Below are 26,876 nucleotides of genomic sequence, written 5' to 3' on the forward strand. Positions count from 1 at the left end.
AGGTTCTTGTGGCCTGGATTGGCCACTGTTGGAAACAGGATGCTGGGCTTGATGGACCCTTGGTCTGACCCAGTATGGCATGTTCTTATGTTCTTATCTCTCTTACACATTTTAATCTCTTGTTTGGCTGTCAGTGATACTTTGGTTTTTAAATTCTCAATTTTATCATTAAAAAACTGGCTATTTCATTGCATCTATTCTCAGGTAATTTATCAGGATTGTTAGTTGTATCTTTGGTGAGGTTATTAACTATGCTGAACAGTGTTCTAGAATTATTCGTGAATTTTTCTATCTTAGTGCTGAAGTAATTCTTTTTTGCTTCGAGAATTATTTTTTTATAATAGGCTAGATGTTTTCGGTATTGTCAGGTGTTCATTTGATTTATTGTTTTTCCATTCTTTATCTTTTTTCCTAAGCTTTTGTTTGACTTCTCTTATGTGTTTGTTATGCCAGGGGTTTTTTTGTTTTGATTCCTTTGTACATATGGTTTTTTTGGGGTTTATGTTATCCGCTAAATTATCTGTACCTTTTCTAATTTCACTATATCTTTTTTGGATGGGGAGATCAGATCTGCTCACAATACTCAAGGTACGAGACATGATATTTTTCATTTTATTCTAAAATCTTTTCCAAATAATTATTAGTATTCAATTTATTTTTTTGACCGCAGCCACACACTGAGCTGAGTATTTCAGTATGTTGGACACAATAACTCAAGATCCTTTTCTTTGACAGTGGCTCCTATTACAGACCCGGCACTGCATACCTGTAGTTAGTATTATTTTTCTCTCTGTGCATCACCTTGCACTTTTCTACATTAAATTTCATCTGCCATTCAGTTGCCCAGTTTTCTAGTCTCACAAGGTCTTTCTTCAATTTTTCACAATCTGCTGCTGTTTTAACAAATTTAATAATTTTGTGTAATCTGCAAATTTAATTGCCTCAGCTGTCATTCCCTTTTCAAGATCATTTATAAATGTTAAACAGCACAGGTCCCAGTACTCCACTAATAACCTTTCTCCATTGTGAAAACTAACCAGTTAGCCCAGCTCTCTTTCCTATCATTTAATCAGTTGCCAACTCACAGTATGACATTGCGTCCTATTCCATGACATTGTAATTTCTTGAGGAGTTTCTCATGAGACACTTTCTCCCAGGACAAGTAGGATGGTAGTCCTCACAGATGGGTGACAACATCAGATGGAGCCCTGTCACAGAACACTTTTGTCAAAGTTTTTAGAACTTTGACTAGCACACTGAGCATGCCCAGCATGCCACCAACCCCGTGGCCACACGTGGTCCCCCTTCAGTCTCTTTTTTTTTCCGTGTTAAATTCAAAAGTGAGACTATTACCAATATATGGTTTAGTCCATTAAAGAAATACCAGACATCAGTGTACATTAAGTTTTATAGTCCTCTGTTGGTTTACAAAGTATAGTTATTACCTAAGCCTACTTATGGCTGTTTGGTAGTTTGATATCACTAACTAGAAAAGGTACACATAAGGGTGACAAATGTTAAAGGGGATGGAACGGCTTCTCTATGAGGAAAGGCTAAAGAGGTTAGAGCTCTTCGGCTTGGAAAAGAGATGACTGAGGTGAAGTATAATAGAGGTCTATAAAATCATGAGTGGAGTGGAATGGGTAAATACAAATCATTGTTTAAGCTTTAAAAAAATAGACTAGGGGACAGTTCATGAAGTTACTAAATAACACATTTAAAACAAATCTGATAAAATATTTTTTTCACTCGGCATGAGGTTAAGCTCTCAAATTCATAGCTGGTGGATCTGGTAAAAGTAGTTATTGCAGCTGGGTTGAAAAAACGTTTGGGCAAGATCCTGGAGGAAATGTCCATAAGCAGCTTATCCCTGAAATCTATTTACTATATGGGATCCTTCCAGATACTTATGACCTGGATTGGCCACTATTGGAAATAGGATGCTGGGGTTGATGGATCCTTGGTCTGACCCAGTGTGGCGGTTCTTTTTTTTTTTTTTTTTTTTAATATGGAATCTTTGGCATTGAAGACTTTTTAGAATAGATTACAGACTTTTCTCTGATGACATAAGTACAGTAGATCCTGCCTTGTGACAGAAGAATTGTCTAGATATCTTGAGGTTCCTTCTAGCCCTTTTCTAGGAGCTGCTTATTTTGGGGCTTGAGTTTACCCCACTCCTGGTCTCTGAGTACTTTTCTATGCCCATTGAACCAGTTTCAAAGAAGTTACCTGAAATTGTGCAGGCTGGTCCTGGACCTCAATGTTTTCAGATGACAGCATATTTCACTAAATACAAATCAGGGGCTTGCTGTGCACCAGTTGAAGGCACAGTGCATAAAACATTGTATAGAACAATCTATGCCAAGAAGTCTGTAGAAGGGAAATTGGTTTTTGAACATCCTGAATTTCTCTAATAAGAAGCTTTGAAATATCTGATCAGACTCTTGTTTCATTGGGCATTCATATAGTTCTCAGCCATCCAATGAAACCCTTTAAATTACTTAATTTTTTTTAATTCTTCTGTGAGCTCAAATACCTGAATTGGAAAGTTATGATCTTTAGTAACTACTTCAGTCAACAGATTTGGTGAGTTCCAGGCACTATTAACTAATTTTCCATCTATGAAACTTTACAAAGTCAAAATGGTGCTCCATAATCATCCACAGTTTGTGCATGTGATAATGCTAAAAGTTTTCCTTAAAAATTTGGTTGTCCTTTCCGTGTTTTCCTTTGTGCTTCTAATGCCTATGGGAGAGAAGCAAATCTTCACCACATACACTTGTGAGAGAGTATACAGGAAACTCCCTCAACCCACCTTAAGGGACCAGCCACAGCTATCTAGCCAGGACTTTATTTATTTAGGCATTTTATATACAGTCGTCCCAAATGAAGATCACAACAGTTTACAATATCAGCATTCATATTCTTGGTCAAACATCGCATACAGTGTGTTCACATTCACATTCTAGCTTAAAACTGCAATAAATATATGTTCTAGTTCATATTCATGTATATTCTAGGATGTCACAATAGTAAGGATATAATCTAGTTCATATCTAGCCCTCCCTGTGTAGCAAAGTTCAAGCAGTGAGTAAGGACCAGACAGAAAAGCAGGGTTTTTTTTGTTTTGTTTTTCCCCCACTCCTTCCCCATAGAGATACGTAGTTTCGCAGTTGGAAAAGCAGGGAAGATGGAGCAAGTGATTCAGATTCTCGCTACAGGGCAGCAACAACTGCAGACCACCCTACAAACACAAATTGACCAGCAACAGGCATTGCAAGAATAAGTTACACAGAAAAACACAGTGCTAACTCAGGTAGTGCAGGCTGTACAGATCACTGTGACCATGACACCTCCCTCGTCACCAATACTACTTAAGATGACCCTAGGAGAAGACCCTGTTTCCTAAAAAACTTTGAATGTACAGCTCTGTTGACAGGCTGGCCAGAAGATAGGTAGTCTACCTATCTGACAGGCCAGTTTAGTACGGTGCACTTGGCCAAGCACACCATTTAGCACCCGTTTGGCCACACGTTTTCGATGTGCCTCTATTACCCCTTATTCCCAGGAGAGGTGCCTGGGTATAAGGGGTAATACACAGTGCGTGTCTGGAGAGCGGGCACAGAGCGCCGGCTCTCCCACACTTTTTAATGAATCGGCCTATGAGGAATCTACTCACCGGGAGTGGTCAAGATGCCTTCCAAACCGCTAATCCGCAAAGGAGGGCCACCTACCAGAAAATCAAGGCCACCGATCTAGAGAGAATGGAACTCGCCCCAGAAGCCTACTGAAAGCAGTTTCAGCAGAGAATTCTGCAGGCTGGAGAAAACTACAGGAACCTGTTCCACAGACTTAAATATATCACTTGGAAGTGGCTGCACCCAGAAGGAAAGACCAGAGTGGAGTTAGCCAAGGTGGGGTCTGCTGGAATAGTTGTTATACAGCCTAGAGTGGCCTGTTTGGTATTGGGTCTGCAGACACCCAAACCTTACACTTGAAAAGGTGCTGGAAGTAGCTGAGGCCTATTACCAGGCCCAGACCATGACCATGACCGAGTCCCCGCTGTTCCCAGAGAAGCCACTTGACCTGGGTAGAGGATGGTGGAGTCCTAAGAGCCAAAGATCCCGACAGCCAATAGCGCAGATCCAGAAGAACTTTTTACCTTGCCGCAAACCCCAGCCTTGCTTAAGATAAAAACTCTGTTCCTCGGTGTATCACCTGCAGACCGATGACTTCATTGAGAGTTTGTCAGATGCCCAAACAAATGTTGAAGAAATTTGTAAATGAAGGCAAAAAACTGGAATGCATTGCTACCTTATGTGCTGCTCACAATTCTCTTAAGTGCCGCAGAGCTCAAGGGGGTTTTCTCCTTTTTGGTTACTGTATGGAATGAAACTGAGAGGAATCTTGGACATAGCTCACGAGAGTTGGGGAAGACCAGGAAACCCCAGGGAGAACCTCGTTTATGTACACCCAAAAAAGGCTGGGGAAATGGCCCGCCTATGCCTAAGGCTACCCAAGCCCAAGATTTCAATCGCTCCACTGTCCAAAGAGTATTCTAGCTAGGGGACCACATCCTTGTCCTCCTCCCATCTTCGGAAAGCAAGCTTTTAGTCTGTCTGGATTACAAAATAGCCCAGCCAGTTAAAAGATCTACCACGTAAGCCTTCTGAAGAAGTGCATTGCACAGGTGTGTTGAATGATATAAGAAAAAAGTTTTGGTCCAGAGGTCGAACCTAAATTGGACTAAACCCAGATTCCTTTCAGAGAGCAGCTGTCTACTGCACAGACAGCTGACTTAAAGCAGCTGGTCATATCCACCTGGTGTGGCATGACATCATTGCGCCTCCTGGAGTTGTTGTGCAGCAGTGACCCTATCGGATTCCCGAGGCAGGCGCTGCTTCACTGAGACCGAAGTGAAGGCAATGGTCCAGCTCGGAGTTATAGAGGAGTCAATTAGTGATTGGTCCTCACCCATAGTGCTGGTGCCAAAGCAAGATGGGAGCATAAGGTTCAGCATTGACTTTATAAAAAAAAAAAAATTCAACGACATCTCAAAACTTAACATATACTCGATGTCTCGAATGGATGAGCTGATTGAGCATCTGGGATCAGCCCAGTTCATCTCTACCCTGGACCTTTCTAAAAGGTATTGGCAGGTACCTCTCAATCCAGTGGTGAAGGAGAAGACTGCATTCTCAACACTAGGGGGACTTTTCCAGTTCACAGTCTTCACTTTTGGACTTCATGGCACCCCTGTAACGTTTCATTGCTTGGTCAACCGCTTGCTCTACCCACATCAGAGGTACTTGGATGACATCATGGTGTAAGCCCAGATTGGAAGTCGCACATATGCCAACTCCAGGCCATGCTAACCAGTCTACGGAAAGCAGGACTAACAGTAGTAAAATAGTGCGTGTATATGGCATTTTCAAAAAAGATATGCACTGTTTTTTCCATCTTGGCTGTGTGCATAAAAGACAGGTGCAAAGTACATGGGTGCTTTTAATGAGTGTACTGTGTACTAATTTTCAAAGAGAAGCTATCCGTATGATTTCATTTGAAAATTCTGGTAAAATGTGTGCAGTAAAACTACCTGCATTATTTGCAACTACATGGACTATTTGAAAATTGTCCCCAATACTCCTAGCCTTCAAGTGGGTAAACATACTAATTTGACTTGCAGATTGCAGTTCCATATACCCTGATAAGCTTCAAACTAGAGAGCTACATCAGATCTTTTGCGGTTTGGGCAATAGTAATATCCCTGGCCAGCATCCATTGATGAGGTTTGTCAGGCTGGAATATGGATTTCAACCCACATGTATAGTCTCCATATCTGCTCCAATTTTCTTGTGTTTTAGTCTCCCATCTCACACAGGGATTCTAGGTTTCATTTGAAAGTGCACCAGGGATTGTTTCCAGACTCTCTAGAGCCTATTTGCATTGTCATTGTCTACCATCTCTCTTTCATTTTATATCTAAATATATATTTATTTGTTAATGACCCTTCTCTTTCTCTCAGCCTCTCTCTGCTTTCTGTTCTTTTATTGCAGAGAACCCTTAGCTAATCCTATCTGTGTAACGTCATTCAAAATGCTCGTCTTTGGAAATAAGTAATTACTTATAAATAATAATTGTTCTGAAGATTGCATCTGAATGGTTATACAGCTCCACCCTTTCTTTCTCTTGGGAATTGTCTGTTTTCCTTTTTTATGCCCACTATTGTGAAGAAATTAACACCATTGCTTTTGTACAACTTAGACCTGATTCTTCAAAGTCTTTTCCCATTATCACTGACTGGGAGAAAAGTCTTATGGGTTCAAACTCTTAGTAGCATGAGAACTCTCTAGAATTTGAGAGCTTAGATGGCACACAAAAGGTCACATGATCATCTAATCTTTTTAGATGGATTTTGAGATAAAGTAATTGCAGGTCATTTTCTTTTTATTTGCTACTAAAAATGCATGCTAGAATGTGGGCAATGTGTACACATTTTAAAGTAATCCAATTGGCACGAGACAACAGAAAACCATGGTTCACCCCGGAACTAAAAGCCCTAAAACAAAAATTACGAAACAAAGAAAAAAGCTGGAGAATCAACCCTACACCCTCATCCAGACTGGACTACAAAGCCACCCTTAACACCTACAGAAACGCCATACACAATCAACTTAACCTAAAAAAATTCATAAACACAACCACCAGGGACTGCTTCTTTAAACTACAGGTCCTAAAGAAACTAAAGCCACTCCTTCACTTTAATGACTTTCGCCTCGTTCTTCAATCCATTATTTTTTCAAAACTTGATTACTGCAACTCAATCTTACTTGGCCTCCCCTCCAACAGCATCAAACCCCTACAAATAGTACAAAATGCCGCAGCCAGAATCCTAACCAACACGAAGAGAAGAGACCATATTACCCCCATCTTGAGCAACCTCCACTGGCTACCCATCAAACAGAGAATCCTATATAAAACATTAACCATCATTCATAAAGCAATTCACAACGTCGCACCTATATCTCTACAAACCCAACTTCGTCCACACTTATCTTCCAGACCCATCAGAAGCGCCTACAAAAGCACGTTAGCCGCAGCTCCTGCCAAATCAACACTAAGAAAAAGAGCACTCTCCACTGCGGGACCACACCAATGGAATGCGCTCCCACCAGACCTTCGACTCGAACCCAATCTACTAGAGTTCAAAAAAAGGTTAAAAACCTGGCTCTTCAGGCAAGCTTTCCAATAGGCACCTCCTCCTGACTTTCAGATCCAACCATTGCAGGGTGTCACCAACACCTTGCCACTTAATTTTCATACCGTACTTGCTTATTCGCAATTCTAACAGTCATTATTCACCTTTATATAACCGTCTACTGCAGACCATATTCGCTTCTAAAGTTCTTTGTAAAAAAAGGTTAAATCTGTTAAATGCTATTGTTACATTCTATGTTACTTGTAATAATGTTCAATGGTTTATTGTTATTGTTCCATGTTCTATGTAAAAAAACCCAGGTCTAACTTCCCAGACCAGGGCAACCTCTTTCGTTACTTGTAAACCGGACTGATTTGTATTGCATACAGGAATTCCGGTATATAAAAATTTAAAATAAATAAAATAAATAAATAATATTCTTAGCTTCTCAATATTTTACTTCTCTAGCTACTCTGTTTATTCTTTTTGTTTTCTTTCTGTTATGTTCACGTGCACAGGAGATGCATGAGGATCACAGCACACCTAAGAAGGAAAAACAAGAGCGTATATCCAAACATAAAGAGAACCTCCAACACACTCAGGCAGAGGAGGAGGCTCATCTTCTCAGCCAGCAGAGACTACACTACGAGAAACACTGCCGCATTTTCAAGCGTGACGTCATGATCAAGAGGCATGAGGTGGAACAGCAGCACATTCGGGAGGTAACATTTTGTATTTGCTTGCTTTTATGTAGAAAGTATACGCAAATAACCAGTCATGTTCACTTCCCTGCCAAGAGAATTGAAATGAAAAAGCAAGTTTGTTTACCATAAATGGTGTTTTCTGTAGATAGCAGGATGAATTAGCCATGCTGTCTTGGGTAATGTCATCCAATGGCGCACGTTGTGCAGCTTTCTCTAAGTGACAGAACTCTGCTCTGCTCATGCGCAGTAGTCCCCGGATGATTGACTGAAGCAGAGTCTCCTCAGTTTATAACAAAGATCACAGTTTCTGCATCCGATGGAATATAGAGACTATCAAAGGAGGAGGGCGGGAATGCATGGCTAATTCATCCTGCTAGCTACAGAAAGCATTGTTTGCGATAAGCAAATTAGCTTTTTTCTGTCGATAAGCAGGCTGAATTAGCCAAGCTGTCATGGGGCGTCCCAATCTAAGGGTTGCAACAAGTGTAGCTCCCTACGTAGTGTGTGTGTGTGTGTGGGGGGGTTTTTTTTTTGTTTGTTTGTTTTCTTTGCAACCCGTCGTCCTGGGTAGTAGTCTCTAGCCTTCTTGAACAGAACTCAGAATTGTCCTTTCCACTGAATTGCCCAAGGCCGAGAGCTGGTCCAGGTAGTAGTGGGCATAAAATTGTGCATAGATGACCATATTGCAGTCTTGCAAATATCCACATTTGAGACATGCTTCAAGTGCGCTATGGAAGAGGCAGTAGATCTCACTTGATGCACCTTGACTTTGGTAGACAAGGGTAGGGAAGTAGAAGAGTAGAAGAATTGTATACAGTCTGGGATCCAGTTAGATAGCATTCTCTTCATTACTGCCACTCCAGTTTATTAGAGTTGAAGGAAATAAACAGTTGCTGGGCCCATCTATGACCCTGTGTTCTTTGCTTGTAATAAGCTAAGGCCCGTTTACAAGACAATGTATGCAAGATCTTTTCATGCTTATTTTGGTGTAGCTTGGGAAAGAAAGTTGGGAGTGTAATAGTCTCATTTAAATGAACGACTGAGACCACTTTCGGTAGAAAATTTGCTTGCAATCTGATCCTTTTTCTCATGTACACGCACACACACATTCATGTACCCTTCCTGCCTCTCTTCTTCTTACTCCCCTCTTCTTCCTCCCTCCCTTTTCCCTTCCCTCTCACCTTCAGTCATTCACCCTCCTTCCCTCTGTCTCTCAATCCACTCACCCTCCCATTCAATCTCTTTACCTTCCCTCTGTCACTCATTCCCTTACTTCCACTCACTCTTTTCCCTTGCTTCATTATCCTTCCCCCTCATTCCTACCCACCCCTCAGTCACTCCCTCCCATTCATTCTCTTCATTTTCTTCCCCTGCAATTCCTCCCCTTCCCTCTCTTACTCCCATTCACTTCACCCTGTCCCTCACCTTCCCACTCAGTCCCCTTCCCTGTCACTGTCCCCCTCAATCCCTCTCACCCTCTTTTGTTTCTTATTCTCACCTCTTCCCACCCACCCACTCAATCACTCATTCATTCCTTTCTCTGACACACTCATACTCTCCTTTCCACACATTCATGTCCTTCCATTTCACTCACTCACCATCTTCACCACTTTCCCTTCCTTCTCTCTATGTCCCTTCCCTTACGCCCCTGATACTCACACTCCTCCTCACAGCAGCACTGCGGGGGATGGAAACCCCACCAGCGTGCCAATAATGGGGCCTCTCCTCGCTGGCAGGGTGGAAACCCCGCCTGCACACCAACAAATAGGGCCTTTCTTCGCTGGTGGCGGATGGAAAACCCCCCCCAGCACACTAATGGAGCCTTTCCTCGCTAGCATGAGGATGGAAATCTCACCAGCATACTGACAGTGGAGCCTCTCCTCCCTGGTGGGGGGTGGAAATCCCACCAGCATGCCAACAGTGGGGCCTGTCCTCGCTGACTTTGGGTGGTAACCCCATCAGTGCGCTGGCAATGGGGTCTTTCCTGGCTGGCGGGGAGTGGAAACTCCGCCAGTGCCGATGAATGGAGTCTCTCCTTGCAGGTGGGAACCCTGCTAGTGCACTGACCAACAGGGTCTCTCCTTTCTGACACCAATGGTCCAACCTACCTGCTCAAGCGTCATCACGTTCGATAACGTGGCCTTTAATGATGATGTCGGACACTCGGGCAGGCAGGTCGAAGCATCAGTGGGCCACACATAATGGAGAGTGTCCCAGTGATAGGCAGGTCAACCACTGCTCTAACCTACACTCATCTTAGCTAGCTAAGGGTTCATTCAGGCCTTATTGGTAACAGAACAAGGTGTCTGTTACACAAACTCCAATAATTCTCAAGAGTAACCAAAAAATTGAATTAGCCGAGAAGGTACGCAACCTCGGAGTAATAATGGACACAGAGCTAAACCTCAAACAGCACATAACACTAAAGGTTAAAGAAAGGTATGCTAAACTTATGGTACTCAGAAAACTTAAACCATTACTATCGCTGCCAAACTTTCGCACAGTACTTCAATCACTGATATTTGCAAGCACTGACTACTGCAATGCTTTACTACTTGGTTTACCTTGCACTACGATAAGACCACTGCAAATATTACAAAACTCCGCAGCTAGAATTCTCACTGGAAAAAGTAAAAAAGATCACATCAAGATACACTAGCCGAACTACATTGGCTACCCATAGAACAAAGAGTTCAGTTCATAGTACTTTGAACAATACACAAATTGATCCATGACGAAAAAGCAGAATGGCTGAACATAGCACTTCGAGTACACGTCCCACATAGGAAATTAAGATCAGCAAACAAAGCTCTCTTAACCATTCCATCTGTGAAAACAGCAAGACTAACCCAGGTTAGGGAACGTGCACTGTCTCTGGACGGTCCCATATTATGGAACACTATGCCCCTTGATCTAAGACTTCAGAGAAATCATAAACTTTTCAAAATAAACCTCAACACCTGGCTTTTCAAACAAGCCTTTGATAAAGAGAACGACGCAAGCAAATAAATAAGGATAAGCGGATATAGAGCACCTAGCACACAATCTCCAGATACTACCTGGAAATTATTTTATCCCTCAGATAATCGTAGTCGACAAACCGACAGGTTGAATAGCAAAAACATTTACTCTCCCATGAGAATTTCATTAATGTAAATTCCATGTCATAAACCAAATAGTACTTAGTGTATTTGTTACCAGATAATACTGGCACACTCTATGTAAAGTATAATCTATTTTTTCTTTGATATGTGCCCTATTGTAAACCGTTATGATGGTAAATAACTTAATGACGGTATATAAAAACTTTTAAATAAATAAATATGCTAAATCATATAGAACATTAGGAGCTAAAATGGGAAGAGGCAGCCAATATGAAGGAGCTGCTTCAGGCTTCCAAGAAAAGGCAAGGTTAACCAATAGGAAACAGCAGCAAGGCTTTGGCAGGGAAACCAGATAGAGTGGGTGGGACAAATTGTCCTTACCTGACAACATTTAGTATGTTATAATTTTATTTATTTATTTAGGGCTTTTTTATACCGACACTCATGATAACAATTATATCGTATTGGTTTACAGTAAATGTAAGTGTGTTGGCTTTTGTTCAGCTTTCGCTCCTTTTAGAGCTTCCTGTTAACTTATGACCTGTTAGTTCTCGTACACAGTGTCATAGTGATGGGTAAGGTGTGAACCTAGAGCTTTGATGGGACTTCCAACATGCCAACCTGGTGTTTTGTGCCCCTTAACTTGGACCTTTTGGAGATGAGCTGCTTTTGTAAAAACGAGACACTGCTATTTAAATATGGCTATCCCAACTTAAAAGTCATATATACTCAGTTAATAGACTGTAAATTGTAAATCCCTTGAATATATGTTTTTTCTGCCAGGCCCCCTCCTCTTATTAGATATCACAAGGACGTGTTCTTTATTATTAGGAACTTGTCAGAGACAGTTAAAGCAAATATGATCAGAGAGTTGGAATTGCAAAAGCACAGCAAAAGAGAGGGTTCAAAAATGTTTTCTGGGTTATACATTATATAGGGTATAAATCCCAAATTTACATATCTGCTCATTCTAGGTTTTCCATGCATGGTAACAAGCTAATATATTAGCTTTGCCCATCCAGTGATCTCACTACATTGATCTGATATTGAGGAAAATGGTAAAATCATCTCAGAATTACCTAATACATATTGCCATCTAGCGAATATAAGCTGGCCAAACTTCAGTATTTTTCCTATTCTTTCATCTACATCAAGTGATAACATAAAATACATGCTTTTTAATTGTTTCTTCTATACATCTATCCTTAAACCTCCAGTTTCTAGGGGTATCCCCTATTTGTTCTCAACTTGTATAATAAAAGAAATCAGTTACTCATAACTGAAATAACTCATTGGTAAATATGCCGTCCTTCCTCTCTGTCCAGCATCCAAGGCCAAACCAAGCTTTTACAAACAATTAGAATTTTGCCCTATTAGAAACAATAAATGCTATGTTCCTTTACAAGTTCTTCAAGGGAACAGGCCTAAGACACAGTTTCCATATATTTTCTCATGGTAACAAAAGAACAGATTTCTCTAGTTCTTGGGCCCCAATAATATTCAAGGGAATTCATGTTGCCTTTATTTACCCATATTAAATATCACTTTTTATATGCATCCATTTCCTATACAACTGAGTAAAAATGAATTAGGCTGGAACTCTCAGGATCTGATATTAGAAAAGTTATTCCTGTCTTCTGATGTCAGCTCCTGTAAAAATTATTCAGAGTTTGTGTTCTAGTCACATTTTTCACCAGATGACCATGTTTTAATTAGATCCCTTTCCCCTAATATGTAACATTCACAGTGATATTTACTTAGTACAAGAATCACCAACCCTAGCAAAATCATGTCACTAAGCTAACAAATATTGCTGTATGCCTCTGCGCTCAGTATGCATTACCAAGATCTTAAGTGGTGCAACATATGCAGAGGATAGATCCAGACTCCCCCGCCAAACATTCTTCCTCTCCCGCCTTCACCCCTCTGTAAATAAGTCACAAAGACTAGGTGGAACTCCAAACACTGTTTTATGGACAGCTTACAGCATAGAAAACTTACATCATAGAAAGCGACAATGTAATTACATTAAATAATACAACAAACTGCAACGGCATATCAATAAACATCATAAAATTCTCTCTCCCCCCCCCCCCCCCCCCCAAGTGATCAGCACCCAATACCATTAGTGAACAAGCTGCTGAAAGCCTAAAACCCAACCAAAGAAACTAATACATTGAAGGGGCTGTTGGCAAGCCAAGATCTGGATCATAGAAGTCACCTGATCTCTGCTGAGCGCTGCTCATACCCTGCCCCTTTCTTCTCTCCTGGCTGTTGTTGAAGCACCAGGGTTCTAGATCACTGATGAGTGGGCCACTGGCCCTGAGTTGTCATTGCCCCCCTCGGCCTTCTCCCCCGGGCAGCTGCCCTTGTACTAAGACCTGAGTGAATGGAAGAATGGGGAGGCTCAGTTAGCTTGCTGGTCACCATGCCTGCTTATGCCACAACTACTCCTAAGCTGTCCCATATTCGGAGGGGAGGGTGGGAAGCTAGAAGCATCGGCCCAAGAGTAGAGGAAAAAAAGGGCTAGCCCACTTGAATTTCCTCTCAAGCCAATCCCTGAGCAATCCCACAGTTCCGCCTTCACCCCTCCCCTAACCCATCCCTTCCTATATGCATAATTCTCTCAGACCTCTTCCGCCCATGTTGTCCTGCTCCCTGATGGTTCTGATGTAGGAATCTGAGCTAGAAATCACCTACTACAGTATTCAGTGCAGAAAGTATTCAGACCGCTTCACTTTTCCCACATTTTATGTTCCAGCCTTATTTTAAAATGGATAATATGCATTTTTCCCTCTTCAATCTACACACAATATCCCATAATGATAAAGTGAAATCAGGTTTGTAGAAATGTATGCAAATTAATTTAAAAAAATGAAATTTCACATTTACACAAGTATTCAGACCCTTTGCTATAACACTCAAAGTTGATCATCCTTGAGATGTTTCTCCAACTTGATTGGAGTCCACCTATGGTAAATGCAATTAATTGAACATGATTTAGAAAGGCACATACCTGTCTATATAAGGTTGACAGGTGCATGTCAGAGCAAAACCAAAGCTATGAAGTCAAAGGAATTTTCTGTAGACTTCTGGGACAGGATTGTGTTGTGGCACAGATCTGGGGAAGGGTACAAAAAAAATTGCTACAGCATTGAAGGTCCCAAAGAACACAGTGGCCTCTCATTCTTAAATGGAAGAAGTTCAGAACCACCAGGACTCTTCCTAGAGCTGATCTCCCCGCCAAACTGAGCAATTGGGCCTTGGTCAGGGAGATGACAAAGAACCCGATGGTTACTCTGACAGAGCTCCAGAGTTCTGCTGTGGAGATGAGAACCTTCTAGAAGGACAATCATATCTGCAGCACTCCATCAATAATGCCTTTATGGAGAGAGGCCAGAAGGATGCCACTCCTCAGTAAAAGGCACATGACAGCCTGCTTGGAGTTGGCCAAAAGTCACTTAAACAGAACATGAGAAACAAAATTCTCTAGTCTGATGAAACCAAGATTGAACTCTTTGGTTTGAATGCCAAGTATCATGTCTGGAGGAAACCAAGCACTGCTCATCACCTAACAAAAACCATCCCTATGGTGAAGCATAATGATGGTAGCATCACGCTGTTGGGATGTTTTTCAGCTGCAGGAACTGGAAGACTAGTCCGGATTAAGGGAAAGATGAACGGAGCAAAGTACAGAGAGATCCTTAATGAAAAAACCTGCTCCAGAGTGCTCTAAACCTCTTTCTAGGGTGACAATTCACCTTCCAACAGGACAACAAACTGAAGGACACAGCCAAGGAGTGGCTTCGGCACAAGTCTGTGAATGTCCTTGAGTGACCCAGCTAGAGCCTGGACTTCAACCCAATTGAACATCTCTGGAGAGACCTGAAAATAGCTGTGCATCGACACTCCCTATCTAACCTGACAGAGCTTGAGAGGATCTGCAGAGAAGAATAGGAGAAAATCCCCAAATCCAGGTGTGCCAAAATTGTTGCATCAAACCCAAGAAGACTTTAGGCTGTAATCGCTGCAAAAGGTGCCTCAGCAAAGTACTGAGTAAAGGGCTGATTACTTATGTAAATGTGATATTACTTGTTTCTTTTTTTCTTTTTTTTTTTTAATTAATTTGCACAGATTTCTACAAACCTGATCTTGCATTGTCATCATGGGGTATTTTGTGTAGATTAAGGAGGGAAAAATGTATATTATCCTTTTTAGAATAAGGCTGTAACATAAAATGTGGTAAAAGTGAAGAGGTCTGAATACTTTCTGAATGCACTGTATATGCTTAATTGATCATCTGGTTAAGCTGGTTTGAATTAATTGCCAAAAATGAATTTCTTATGCATGCATTGCAGTTTGTTTTTCTGTATTTGTTAATGTGGTTGCCACATACCCTAGGAATTAAATAAAAAGAAAACCCAGAAGGAAATGGAGCATGCGATGCTGATCCGGCATGACGAGTCCACACGGGAGCTTGAGTACAGGCAGCTACATACCTTGCAGAAGTTGCGTATGGACCTCATCCGCCTGCAGCATCAGACAGAACTGGAGAATCAGCTGGAGTATAACAAGCGGAGAGAGAGGGAACTGCACCGCAAGCATATCATGGAACTGCGACAGCAGCCCAAAAACTTAAAGGTATAGTGGCGCTATAAAGTATGTAGATCGAATGTAGACTTCTAGTCACTGGATTCATCTACCACCTGCCATAACTACATATTGTACCCACTGTTACAGCTTATCACTATATTCAGTTAATGCTGACTAGAGGGCATCACCTTCATTGTTCTCTCCAATCTGGTTTTATTTATTTATTCATTCTTGATTTTATACTTTATCATTGGAGCTGCAAAGCAGATAATTAAAATAAACGGCATGGCGAAAACATATACAAAATATAAACTGCTGCTCACATTACTAACTTTGTTTCTGGATCCTAGATTATTTGTTTTTGCTTATATTTAATGCATGTACAAAAATACTTTCTTCTCCTTATTCCCAGTGGGCATCCCTGTCTACATCTTACACATACTTGACTCTCTTGCTTTCACATTCTCTTTTCACTGTTATGGTTACCCAAGTCCTAGCTTTCTAAACTTCAGTATGTCCAAAATGCAATTCCCTGGTTCCTTGTACAAAAAATGCAATCACGTTTCTGCTGTGTGGACAACTTCACTAGCTTCCTGTTTTCCAGAATAAGAACTGACTTTCACTGAGCTTTAAAAGCTGGTTCACTACCATGGCCTCTTTTTGCTATCAGCATTCACAAAAGTGAAATTACAGTGAGTACCAACAAAAGAATGGAAATTAAACTATATATTTTAACTCACTTTTTTGGAGAACATTACAGCTCATGTCCCACTGCATAGAAAAACATACAATCAGAAGTAACAAATTAAAAAGGAAAATCCAAATATCAACTTGCAACAGTTCCTACAAAAGTATAAGGTCAAAATAGTAACATTACATACAATAGCCTTAAGTCCTGGGCATATTAAACCCTCCACTTTTATGAGCCACATCCCAACCATTCATTAATGCACTTGAATAAAACACTTAAATAAAATATCTGCATAAACACTTTGACCCTAAAAGGAAAAAACATATAATTAGGATAGTCACAATTAGATATTTGATCCCATTGAAGAAGAATTCTGATCTCCCCTCACCATTTTTGGAAATGGGGACCACATTTTGGTACATTCTAATACCTGTCCTGTATGTACAATTACTTCCAGGGCTAACATCTAGCAGGGCAAATGTAACCAAATATTTATAAATGAACTAGTCTGAAGCTTTCAATAACATGCAGTATTTTGACATGCTGTTAATGATAAGTGGAGGAGGAGATAAATCACCTGTATTAACCAGTATGATTTTCTGAGGGTCCAACAGGACTTTCAACCCAACAATCTCTGTCAACTCCTTTTCATCGCTTATAAAGACTAAAATTCTTGTGATGATGATTTTACATTCCCTGTATGTACCCGGATCAGTCCAGACGCCCTCCCGTCTTGTCTGTCCGCTCGACTTTCTCCTGTTTTCTCCTTCTTATAGGAGTTATTAGTGTCTCTGCATGGCTCTCATGGAATTTCATTACAGGCACCGGAAGTATCTTTACGATGATCAGGGGTAGTCATGCAAGAGCGTATTAGTAACACGGTTCATTCACTTGTTCTATTGTTCTGATTGTTTACACTAAATTACTAGTTATTCTGTTGCTTGCTTGATCTTATGCCTTTTTCTGCTTTGACAATGGTTATACTGAAGGGCTACAGGGTAGGCTCTGTCCTCATATAGGATACCCTTTCAGTTTTGGTCTGTCTCCACCTGCTGGAAAGGAGGCTCAACCCATGGTCTGGACTGATCTGTAGTACTACAGGAACGAAAATTAACAGGTAAGAACTAATTTTCCTATGAATACCTCTGAATGTGTCTGGAACATCACCTCCCAACCCCAATACAGCGTGTTAGACTGACCCTATACAGAGTGTGCCTCTCTCTCTCTCTCTCTCTCTCTCTCTTTCCCCCACCCCATGTTCAGGACTCCAGCACATACACAGGTAACATACACATGTTGCCTTTGCAAAATTTGTGGTTACACATTTCAGTCTTGGCCCCATCCCAGAATGCCCATGCCCTGCCCCTTTTTCGCCTTCTTATTCTGGCCACGCATACAGGCATGTACGCGCGTCCTTCCCGGTTTCTTAAAATTCCTGTTGCTTACGCAAGGTCAGCGAACGCACATATCTGGCCGTTTTTGTGCAAGCAACGCTTTTAAAATCTACCTCTCAAGGTTTCACTCAAGTAAAATTACTAGTGCTGAGGAGCCTTTAGCAAGTACACTCAGTAACTCATCAGCTAATGCTACTGAGACCATCTCAGTATTGTTAGGCCTAAACCCCACCTGAAGATGGTCCAAGCATGGTCCAAGCATGGTTTGAAAGTTGCAAAGCACCAGTGAACTTGATCAATTTGGAGAGGAAATGGAGATTAGATACAGGAAGAAAGTTGTTTAAATCTGACTCATGGGTGGGGGGACAAATAAGACTTTCTTATGCAATGAATAAACCACTGCTTCCTTCAAAGAAATGGCAATAATGAGCCTCCCTATAGAGCTAGCAGTTGATGCATACTTATTTTCATGGGAAAACTCCTCAGGGAGTTTCCTTTTGAAAATCTCAGGAGTTAATAGAATAAAGGTACAAGTACACTAACCGCCTGTTTTCTTGGTGAGTAAAAGTAAACACATTATAAATGCATGTGGATTTTTAAACACATAGAGGGGGGGCAATAAACCAAGGTTTTACAACAGTAACATGAGATTACCTGTTAGAAAACTTCACATTATTGCCCCTTATTTTAGGACTTTTCTAATATTTGAATTATGTAAATAGGTGATGGGAAGAGAGGAGGGAATGGGGTAAGCATTGTGGTAGTATCTGTGTTTATCATTTTGTATTGTATAATGCTGTTGACATAAATTTTATTGGGAAATTTTTTTAAAAGTAAAATACTTCACTTATTCTCATAGAAATGTTTTCTCCACAGGTCATGGAAATGCAGATAAAGAAGCAGTTCCAGGACACTTGTAAGGTACAGACGAAACAGTACAAGGCACTAAAGAATCACCAGCTTGAAGTTTCTCTTAAGAGTGAGCACAAAACCATCCTGAAGTCTTTAAAAGATGAGCAGACACGGAAGCTTGCCATTCTGGCTGAGCAGTATGAGCAAAGCATCAATGAAATGATGGCTTCACAGGCGGTAAGGAAGCACTTTGGGTTTGTAAGCAGCAGTCAATCTTGGCAATTCTATGATGTTACACAATTTAAATTATCCGCTATTCTTTTCATTACCTAATTCCCTTATGCCAGCTTCTTGATGGACTTGGAGTCGATTTCAAAATCTATGCTGATGACATTCAGTTTTTCATTCCATATTATCATTCATGGTCCTCTAAGCTTGATTTTGTTTCTCTTTGCATCCATTCTGACAAAAGTTGGCTTTCACACAATTGATTAAAACTAAATACTGCTAAAACAGAACTATTACATCTTTCCACAATTCCCTCATCATCCTGCCGAACTCCAAGCCATCTACTCCTTGATAACTGCTTGATTCCAATTTCCTCAAAAGCCCGCAACCTTGGAGTATTGATTGACTCAGACTTATCTATGACTCATCACATTTCTGCTGTTAAAAACTCCTTTTATAAAATGTCTCTTAAAAAACCTAAAACCTCTCCTATTCTATAATGATTTCTGGTTAGTTCTTCAATCTTTGGTTTTTTTCTGTCTTTGACTACTGTAATGACCTACTTCTTGGTCTTCCTACTTGTTCTCTCTGCCCTCTATAATTAGTTCAAAATGCAGCTGCTTGTATTCTCTCAGATCAAAAAAGGATCAGATTTCTCCGGTTCTTTTCTCTCTCCACTGGTTACCCATTAACTTTCATAGAAACATAGAAATGACGGCAGAAAAAGACCAATCGGCCCATCCAGTCTGCCCAGCAAGCTCCCACACTTATTTTCCCATACTTATCTGTTTCACCGACCACCAATTTCAGGGCCCTTGTTGGTAACAGTTTGATTCAAATTTCCTGCCACCCCCTGCCATTGATGCAGAGAGTAATGTTGGAGTTGCGTCCAAGATGAAGCATAAGGCTTAATGGTTACTGGTAGTAACCGCTGCATCAAGCAAGGTACCCCGATGCTTGTTACCCAGACTACACAGATCCATGCATTGTTGGATGTTGTCTGAATGTAACACCTCTTTTCCACATTTCCCCCTGCCATTGAAGCAGAGATTAACGCTGTATATGCATTCAAAGTGATGTGTCAGGCTTAATTGGTTTAGGGTAGTAACCGTCGCAATAAGCAAGCTACCCCCACGCTTATTTGTATACAATATAACTTTCGTATACAATACAAAATTCTTTGATTAATCCATAATCTAATTCATAACCCCACAGATCTCTGGCAGTGTAATCTTCAACTTTATCAGCCCTCTCGACAACTACGATCCTCTAATAAATGTCTTCTCGAGGTACCAACTGTTCAGCTAGCAAAACTAAGCATTACCAGACATTGAGCCTTTTCCGTTGCAGGCCCTTTATTGTGGAATTCTCTCCCCGATCGCCTTAGATCTCTGCCCACTTCTAAAGATTTCAAGCAACAGCTAAAAACCCATCTATTTTCACTTGTATATAAATAACTCTCCCCTTACTTTTCTTCCTTATGTATTCTGTATGATTCTAATTGTTTTTATTTGTTTTACTTTGTAATATTTTAATTCATTATGGATGTATGTATTTAAAAAGGGCTCCAGGGGCGGACCAGGAAACTACAGACCAGTTAGTCTGACTTCAGTGCCAGGAAAAATAGTGGAAAGTGTTCTAAAGATCAAAATCACAGAGCATATAGAAAGACATGGTTTAATGGCATAAAGTCAACATGGCTTTACCCAAGACAAGTCTTGCCTCACAAATCTGCTTCACTTTTTTGATAAGGTTAATAAACACGTAGGTAAAGGTGAACCAGTAGATGTAGTGTATTTGGAGTTTCAGAAGGCATTTGACAAAGTTCCTCATGAGAGGCTTCTAAGAAAAGTAAAAAGTCTTGGGATAGGTGGCTTTCTCCCAGGACAAGCAGGATGGTAGTCCTCACATATGGATGACATCATCAGATGGAGCCCCAGAGCCCCGTCGCAGAATACTTTTGTCAGAGTTTCTGGAACTTTGACTGGCACAATGAGCATGCCACTAACCCTACAGCTACCAAGGGTCCTCCTTCAGTCTCTTTTTCTTCCACGCAGCAGTTGCCTCATGGTTTAGGAGCTCTGTAAGAAATTTCTCACAACTTTCCTCATGGAAATATTTGAAGTTTATCTTCTTTAAAAATCCCTCACCGGGGTCCTCCCATTGTGCTCTGTTCTCTCCGACGCTCGGTAAATGTGTTTTCCCGTACTTGCGGTCGGTTCCTGGCGGCTTACTGCCTCGGTGCCGACTGTCACAGACTACACACCCATCATTTTTCGGCATGGCGACCAGGTTTAGAAAATACCCCAAGTGTCGGAGAACCATGTCCATAACAGACCCGCATGAAGTTTGCGTTTTGTGCTTAGGTCCCTTGCACGACATTCGTCAATGCCCCAGTTGCACACAAAAGACCCCCAAAGGCCGTCACGCTCGCCTGGATAAAATGGAGCAGCAGTTTGCTTCAAAACATACTGCTCCATCAACGCCAGTTCAAGTGTCATTGACCATGGAGGGTCCATCGACCTTAGAAATGCTTCGCCAGGAACACAGTGGACAGGGTGACCATCCGTCACTGACTCCCATCGAAGACATTGGCATCATCATCCTCTGTGCTGGAAGACTGGGACCGACACCAGCACCGGGTGTCCCCAACCAGTGCCGGCATCGATACCCCAGCAGCATCAACTTCCATCGAGCTGCCTGTGAAGAGGGCCCAGGGAGAGAAGCCCCCATCCTCCTCTGGACCCCGGAACCCTAGGTGTTCCCCACCGGTACCGGGCACCAAGACTCCATGGGCCACCATGGAAGCTCCAGTGATGTCTAGCCTGCCTCCTACCCCAGTAGCCGTGCCATCCATGCCGGCTTTCCAGGAGGAATTGGACTGCATGGTCCAAGAGGCAGTGCTTGAAAGCCTTACAAGGCTTCCAATCGCCGCCAGCCCCGGAACTGGCTCCCTCGATGTTCGCACCGCTCCTCAAGCACCTCAATACGCTCATCGGTGCCTTACCAACTCCTCTGCCACCAGACTTGCTGGCACCAAGTCGCCCATAGAGGCCTCCGCAGGTCCAGATTCTAATACAGAGTTCCTCAGAGGAGGAAGAATCTATTCCTGGCCAGATCCCTCCATGGGAACCATCGATGCCGGAGCCCATGCCAGGGCTACCGGTGCCCTCGATGCCAGCACAGGTTCCATCGATGCCTTCCCGCCCTCTCGGCTTTGGCATACTTCCTCCTTCAGGAAGTCCACCGGGAGAAGGGGAAATTCCCTATAATCCATGGGAAGATGCATCCTCAAATAATTCTTCACGAACTTCCGAGGACTTGCTCTCAGAGCCTTCACCCCCAGAAGAAAGGTGACGATCTCCTCCGGAAGACCTCTCCTTTGCCAGTTTTGTCAAAGAGATGTCTGAGACTGTCCTTTTTTCACTAGTTTCGGAGGAAGATGCTCATCACAAGATGTTGGAGGTCTTACAATTCGTAGATGCTCCAAAGGAAATAATGGCAAAATACCAGTGCATGAAGTTCTTCTAGATCTCTTGCGCCACCTGTGAGACCATCCAGGTATGGTACCTCCAGTCAATAGAAAGACAGGTGCTACGTACCTGGTCCATCAAGCCCCAGGTTTTCAAGAAAGTCAGCTGCCCCCCACCACTCTGTAGTCATGGAATCAGCTCAGAAAAGGGCTAAACGATACCGTCCACACTCCTTTGCCCCTCCTGGAAAGGATCTGAAGGCATTTGATGCGTTGGGACGAAGAGTTTTCCAAGGGTCCATGTTGATAGCGTGAATAGCAGCATATAAATTATACATGACCCAATATAGTAAAGTCTCTGGAAACAAGTCTAGTAGTTTGCGGAGACATTACCTCAGCAACATCAGGAGACTTTGTCCTCCATCCTACAAAAAGGATTGGAAGCAGGCAAACATGAAGTCAGAGCTGCCTACGATTCTTTTGAAACAGCATCCAGAGTCTTGCAGCAGGCATCAGTGCTAGTCGCTGGGCCTGGCTAAAGGCCTCAGACCTATGCCTGGAAGTGCAGGACAAACTGGCAGATCTACCCTGTACAGGAGACAACCTGTTCGAGGACAAGATCCAGGACGCAGTGGCCCAGTTAAAAGACCACCATGAGACCCTGCGCAGTTGTCAACTGTCTCCCCAGATGTTCCTTCCATAACCCGCAGGGTCACACATAGGGAACCCAGGAAACAATTCTACAGGTCACGCAGATATTACCCTCCTGCATCCCGTGCACAACTGGCTTGGGCTCCTCAGAGGGGACGTGCGGCCAAGCGAGAACACCTAGACCGCAGCCAGCTCCACAAGCTGGCCCTGCAGCTGGATTTTGACTCCTTTCCAGAGAGCAGCAGCCATTCTCCAGTGGGGGGCTGCCTTTTCCACTTTGCAACTAAGTGGCACCCAATTACCACGGACCAGTGGGTATTGTCCATCGTAGCCCACGGTTACCATCTACATTTTTCAAAAATACCCCCGGACTTCCCACCCAATCCATTCTGGAGTTGGGAGTTCTGTCGGTCAGAGCCGTGGAACTGGTTCCACCGAATCAGCAGGAAAAGGGGTTCCACTGCAGGTATTTCCTAATTCCAAAAAAGACCAGCGGCCTCCGGCCTATTCTGGATCTCCATGCCTTGAACACATTTCTTCTCAAGAAACGGTTCAGAATGGTATCCCTGGGCACCATGCTTCCTCTACTACAACAAGGGGATTGGCTCTGCTGTCTGGACCTTCAAGATGATATGCCCACATTGCAATCTTCCTTCCTCATCGCAAATATCTGCGATTCGTGGTGGGTCACAGTCACTATCAATACAAGGTACTGCCATTCGGCCTGGTCTCTGCACCCTGAGTCTTTACAAAGTGCCTGGCAATCATGGCTGCACAGTTACACAGTAGAGGCGTGTACGTTTTTCCATACCTGGACGACTGGATCATAAAAAGCCAGTCCAAACAAAGAGCCCTTGACTCCCTCAGTCTCACCATAAGACTTCTGAACTCATTGGGATTTCTAATCAATTACTCCAAATCCCATTGGACTCCATCTCACCTTCTCTCCTTTATAGGAGCAGACCTAGACACGACGCTATCCAAAGCATTCTTACCTGACAACCACGCGATTACGCTGTCCAACCTTGCCAGCTTTATCCGCCATCGGAAAAGAGCCTCCGCTGGCCAACTATTCAAGTTGCTCTGCCATATGGCGTCAACAGTCCATGTCACCCCAATGGCACACCTCGCCATGAGAGTGACACAATGGACTCTGAAATCTCAGTGGTGACAGGCTACTCAACCGCTGTCATCCCTGGTACACATAACCAGCCAGCTTCGTCTGTCACTTGCCTGGTGGACACACAAAGCCGACTTACAAGTAGGTCTTCCTTTCCAGCAACCGGCTCCTCAGGTGACCTTAACTATGGATGCCTCCAACCTAGGTTGGGGAGCCCATGTCCAAGGCCTTCAAACTCAAGGGACTTGGACAGCAGCCGAAGCAACCTCTCAAATCAACTTTATGGAGCTTCAGGCAATGCAGAATGCCCTTTATGCATTCCAAGACTGCCTTTCCAACGAAGTTGTCTTGATGCAAACAGACAACCAGGTTGCAATGTGGTACCTGAACAAACAGGGGGGCACGAGCTCTTACCTGCCCTGCCAGGAGGCAGCGCAGATCTGGGCCTGGGCCCTGTCACATTCCATACTTCTGCGAGCCACTTATCTAGTGGGCGCACAGAATGCACTGGTGGACCGCCTCAGCCGACATTTCCAGCCCTATGAGAGTAACATCTGGATCCCTCGGTCGCGAGCAGAATCTTCCACCAGTGGAGTCAGCCAACCATTGACCTCTTTACGTCCAGTCAGAAACACAAAGTGGAACACTTCTGCTCCCTGCTCAGGAACAGACAAGCACCATCCATGGATGCCTTCGCCCGTCCCTGGAACACAGGCCTGCTTTATGCGTATCCTCCGATTCCGCTAATAAGCAAGACTCTCGTGAAGCTACAACAGGACTGAGGCTTAATGATACTCGTAGCCCCATATTGGCCGCGCCAAGTTTGGTTCCCCATACTTCTCGACCTTTCTGTCCAGGACACCATTCGCCTGGGCACGTCGCCCAACCTCATAACACAGAATCATGGCAAGTTACGCCACCCAAACCTCCAGACCCTGTCTCTGACGGCCTGGATGTTGAAAGGTTGATACTACAACTACTCAGCCTTTCAAGTGAAGTCTCTCAAGTCTTCGTAGCTTCACGGAAGCCTTCCACGTGGAAATCATACCGCTCTAAATGGAAGAGATTTATCTTGTGGTGCGCACAGAATGGTTTGGATCCCTTTTCTTGCCCCACATCAAATCTGTTAGTCTATCTCTGGCACCTCTCGGAATCTGGTCTCCAGACATCATCTATCCGAGTACATCTTAGTGCCATCTCTGCTTACCATCAGTGAGTAGGAGATGCCCCAATAACGGCTCAACCCCTAGTGAGTCGCTTCATGAGAGGTTTATTACAGCTTAAGCCTCCTCTTCGGCCACCGGTTGTGGCATGGAACCTTAATGTTGTCCTTGCAAGATTCATGCACACTCCTTTTGAGCCCTTGCATTCCTGTGAACCCAGATACCTTACATGGAAAGTACTTTTCCAAGTAGCCATCACATCTGCTCGCAGAGTGAGTGAGTTTACAAGCCCTTGTGAGCTTCTCACCCTACACAAGGTTCCTCCATGACCGGGTGGTTCTTCGCATTCACCCTAAGTTCCTTCCTAAGGTGGTAACAGACTTCCACTTAAATCAGCCCATAGTCTTGCCCACTTCCCAAGGCCGCACGCTCACCCGGGTGAGCGAACTCTGTGCACTTTGGACTGTAAGCGTGCACTTACATTTTATTTGGACTGCACCGCAGTCCATAGGAAGTCCACCCAACTCTGTCTCTTTTGATAAAAACAAACTTGGAGTATTCTGTGAGGGGGCTCCATTTGATGATGTCACCCATATGAGAGGACTAACATCCTGCTGTCCTGGGAGAACACCTGTTACAGGTAAGCAACTCTGCTATGTCCTTTCATGGATTACAAACTGGTTGAAAAACAGGAAACAGAGGGTAGGATTAAATGGACAATTTTCTCAGTGGAACAGGGTAAACAGTGGAGTGCCTCAAGTATCTGTACTAGGACCCGTGCTTTTCAATATACTCATAAATCATCTGGAAAGGAATACGAAAAGTGAGGTAATCAAATTTGCGGCAGTCAAAAAAGCAAACAGAATGTTGGGAATTATTAGGGAATGGTGAATAAAACGGAAATGTCATAATCCCTCCGTATCACTCCATGGTGAGACCGCACCTTGAATACTGTGTACAATTCTGGTCGCTACATCTCAAAAAAAGATATAGTAGTGATGGAGAAGGCACAGAGAAGGGCAACGAAAATGATAAAAGGGATGGAACCGTTCCCTTATGAGAGAGACTAAAGAGGTGTTAGGGCTGTTCAGCTTGGAGAAGAGATGGATAGAGGTCTTTAAAATCATGAGAGGTCTAGAACGGGTAAATGTGAATCGGTTATTTACTTTTTCAGATAATAGAAGGACTAGGGGGCACTCCATGAAGTTAGCATGTGGCACATTTAAAACTAATCGGAGAAAATTATTTTTCACTCAACGCACAATTCAACTCTAGAATTTGTTGCCAGAGGATGTGGTTAGTGCAGTTAGTGTAGCTGGGTTTAAAAAAGGTTTGGATAAGTTCTTGGAGAAGTCCATTACCTGCTATTAATCAAGTTGACTTAGAAAATAGCCACTGCTATTACTAGCAATGGTAGCATGGGATATACTTAGTTTTTGGGTACTTGCCAGGTTCTTGTAGCCTGGATTGGCCACTGTTGGAAACAGGATGCTGGGCTTGATGGACCCTTGGTCTGACCCAGTATGGCAGTTTCGTATGTTATGTCCTTAGGTCTACCCAAATTGAATAAGCAGCATATAAAAAGTTTTAAATAAATAAATTTCAGCTACTGTACCTTAAAAATGAATGGTTCAGCCTATGCTGTGTTTTTCCTGTTTCTCACAGATGCCATTTCTGTACTGTGCCCTCACAGCATTGTACTACTG

At 42.8% G+C, this 26,876-nt stretch overlaps 1 protein-coding gene across 5 annotated transcripts in view; it reads left to right on the forward strand.

Moving 5' to 3' along the window:
- TAOK3 (TAO kinase 3) overlaps positions 1–26,876 on the forward strand; it is a 194,736-nt gene that overhangs the window by 157,819 nt on the left and 10,041 nt on the right. For all 5 annotated transcript variants that reach the window (XM_029619813.1, XM_029619815.1, XM_029619812.1 and 2 more), the window contains 3 exons: positions 7,717–7,920; positions 15,408–15,647; positions 18,561–18,773. In XM_029619813.1, the coding sequence (XP_029475673.1) occupies positions 7,717–7,920; positions 15,408–15,647; positions 18,561–18,773 (657 nt within the window). The remainder of the gene's footprint in view (positions 1–7,716; positions 7,921–15,407; positions 15,648–18,560; positions 18,774–26,876) is intronic.

The sequence above is a fragment of the Rhinatrema bivittatum genome, chromosome 11 (genome assembly GCF_901001135.1).
Source record: "Rhinatrema bivittatum chromosome 11, aRhiBiv1.1, whole genome shotgun sequence".
NCBI lineage: Eukaryota > Metazoa > Chordata > Amphibia > Gymnophiona > Rhinatrematidae > Rhinatrema > Rhinatrema bivittatum.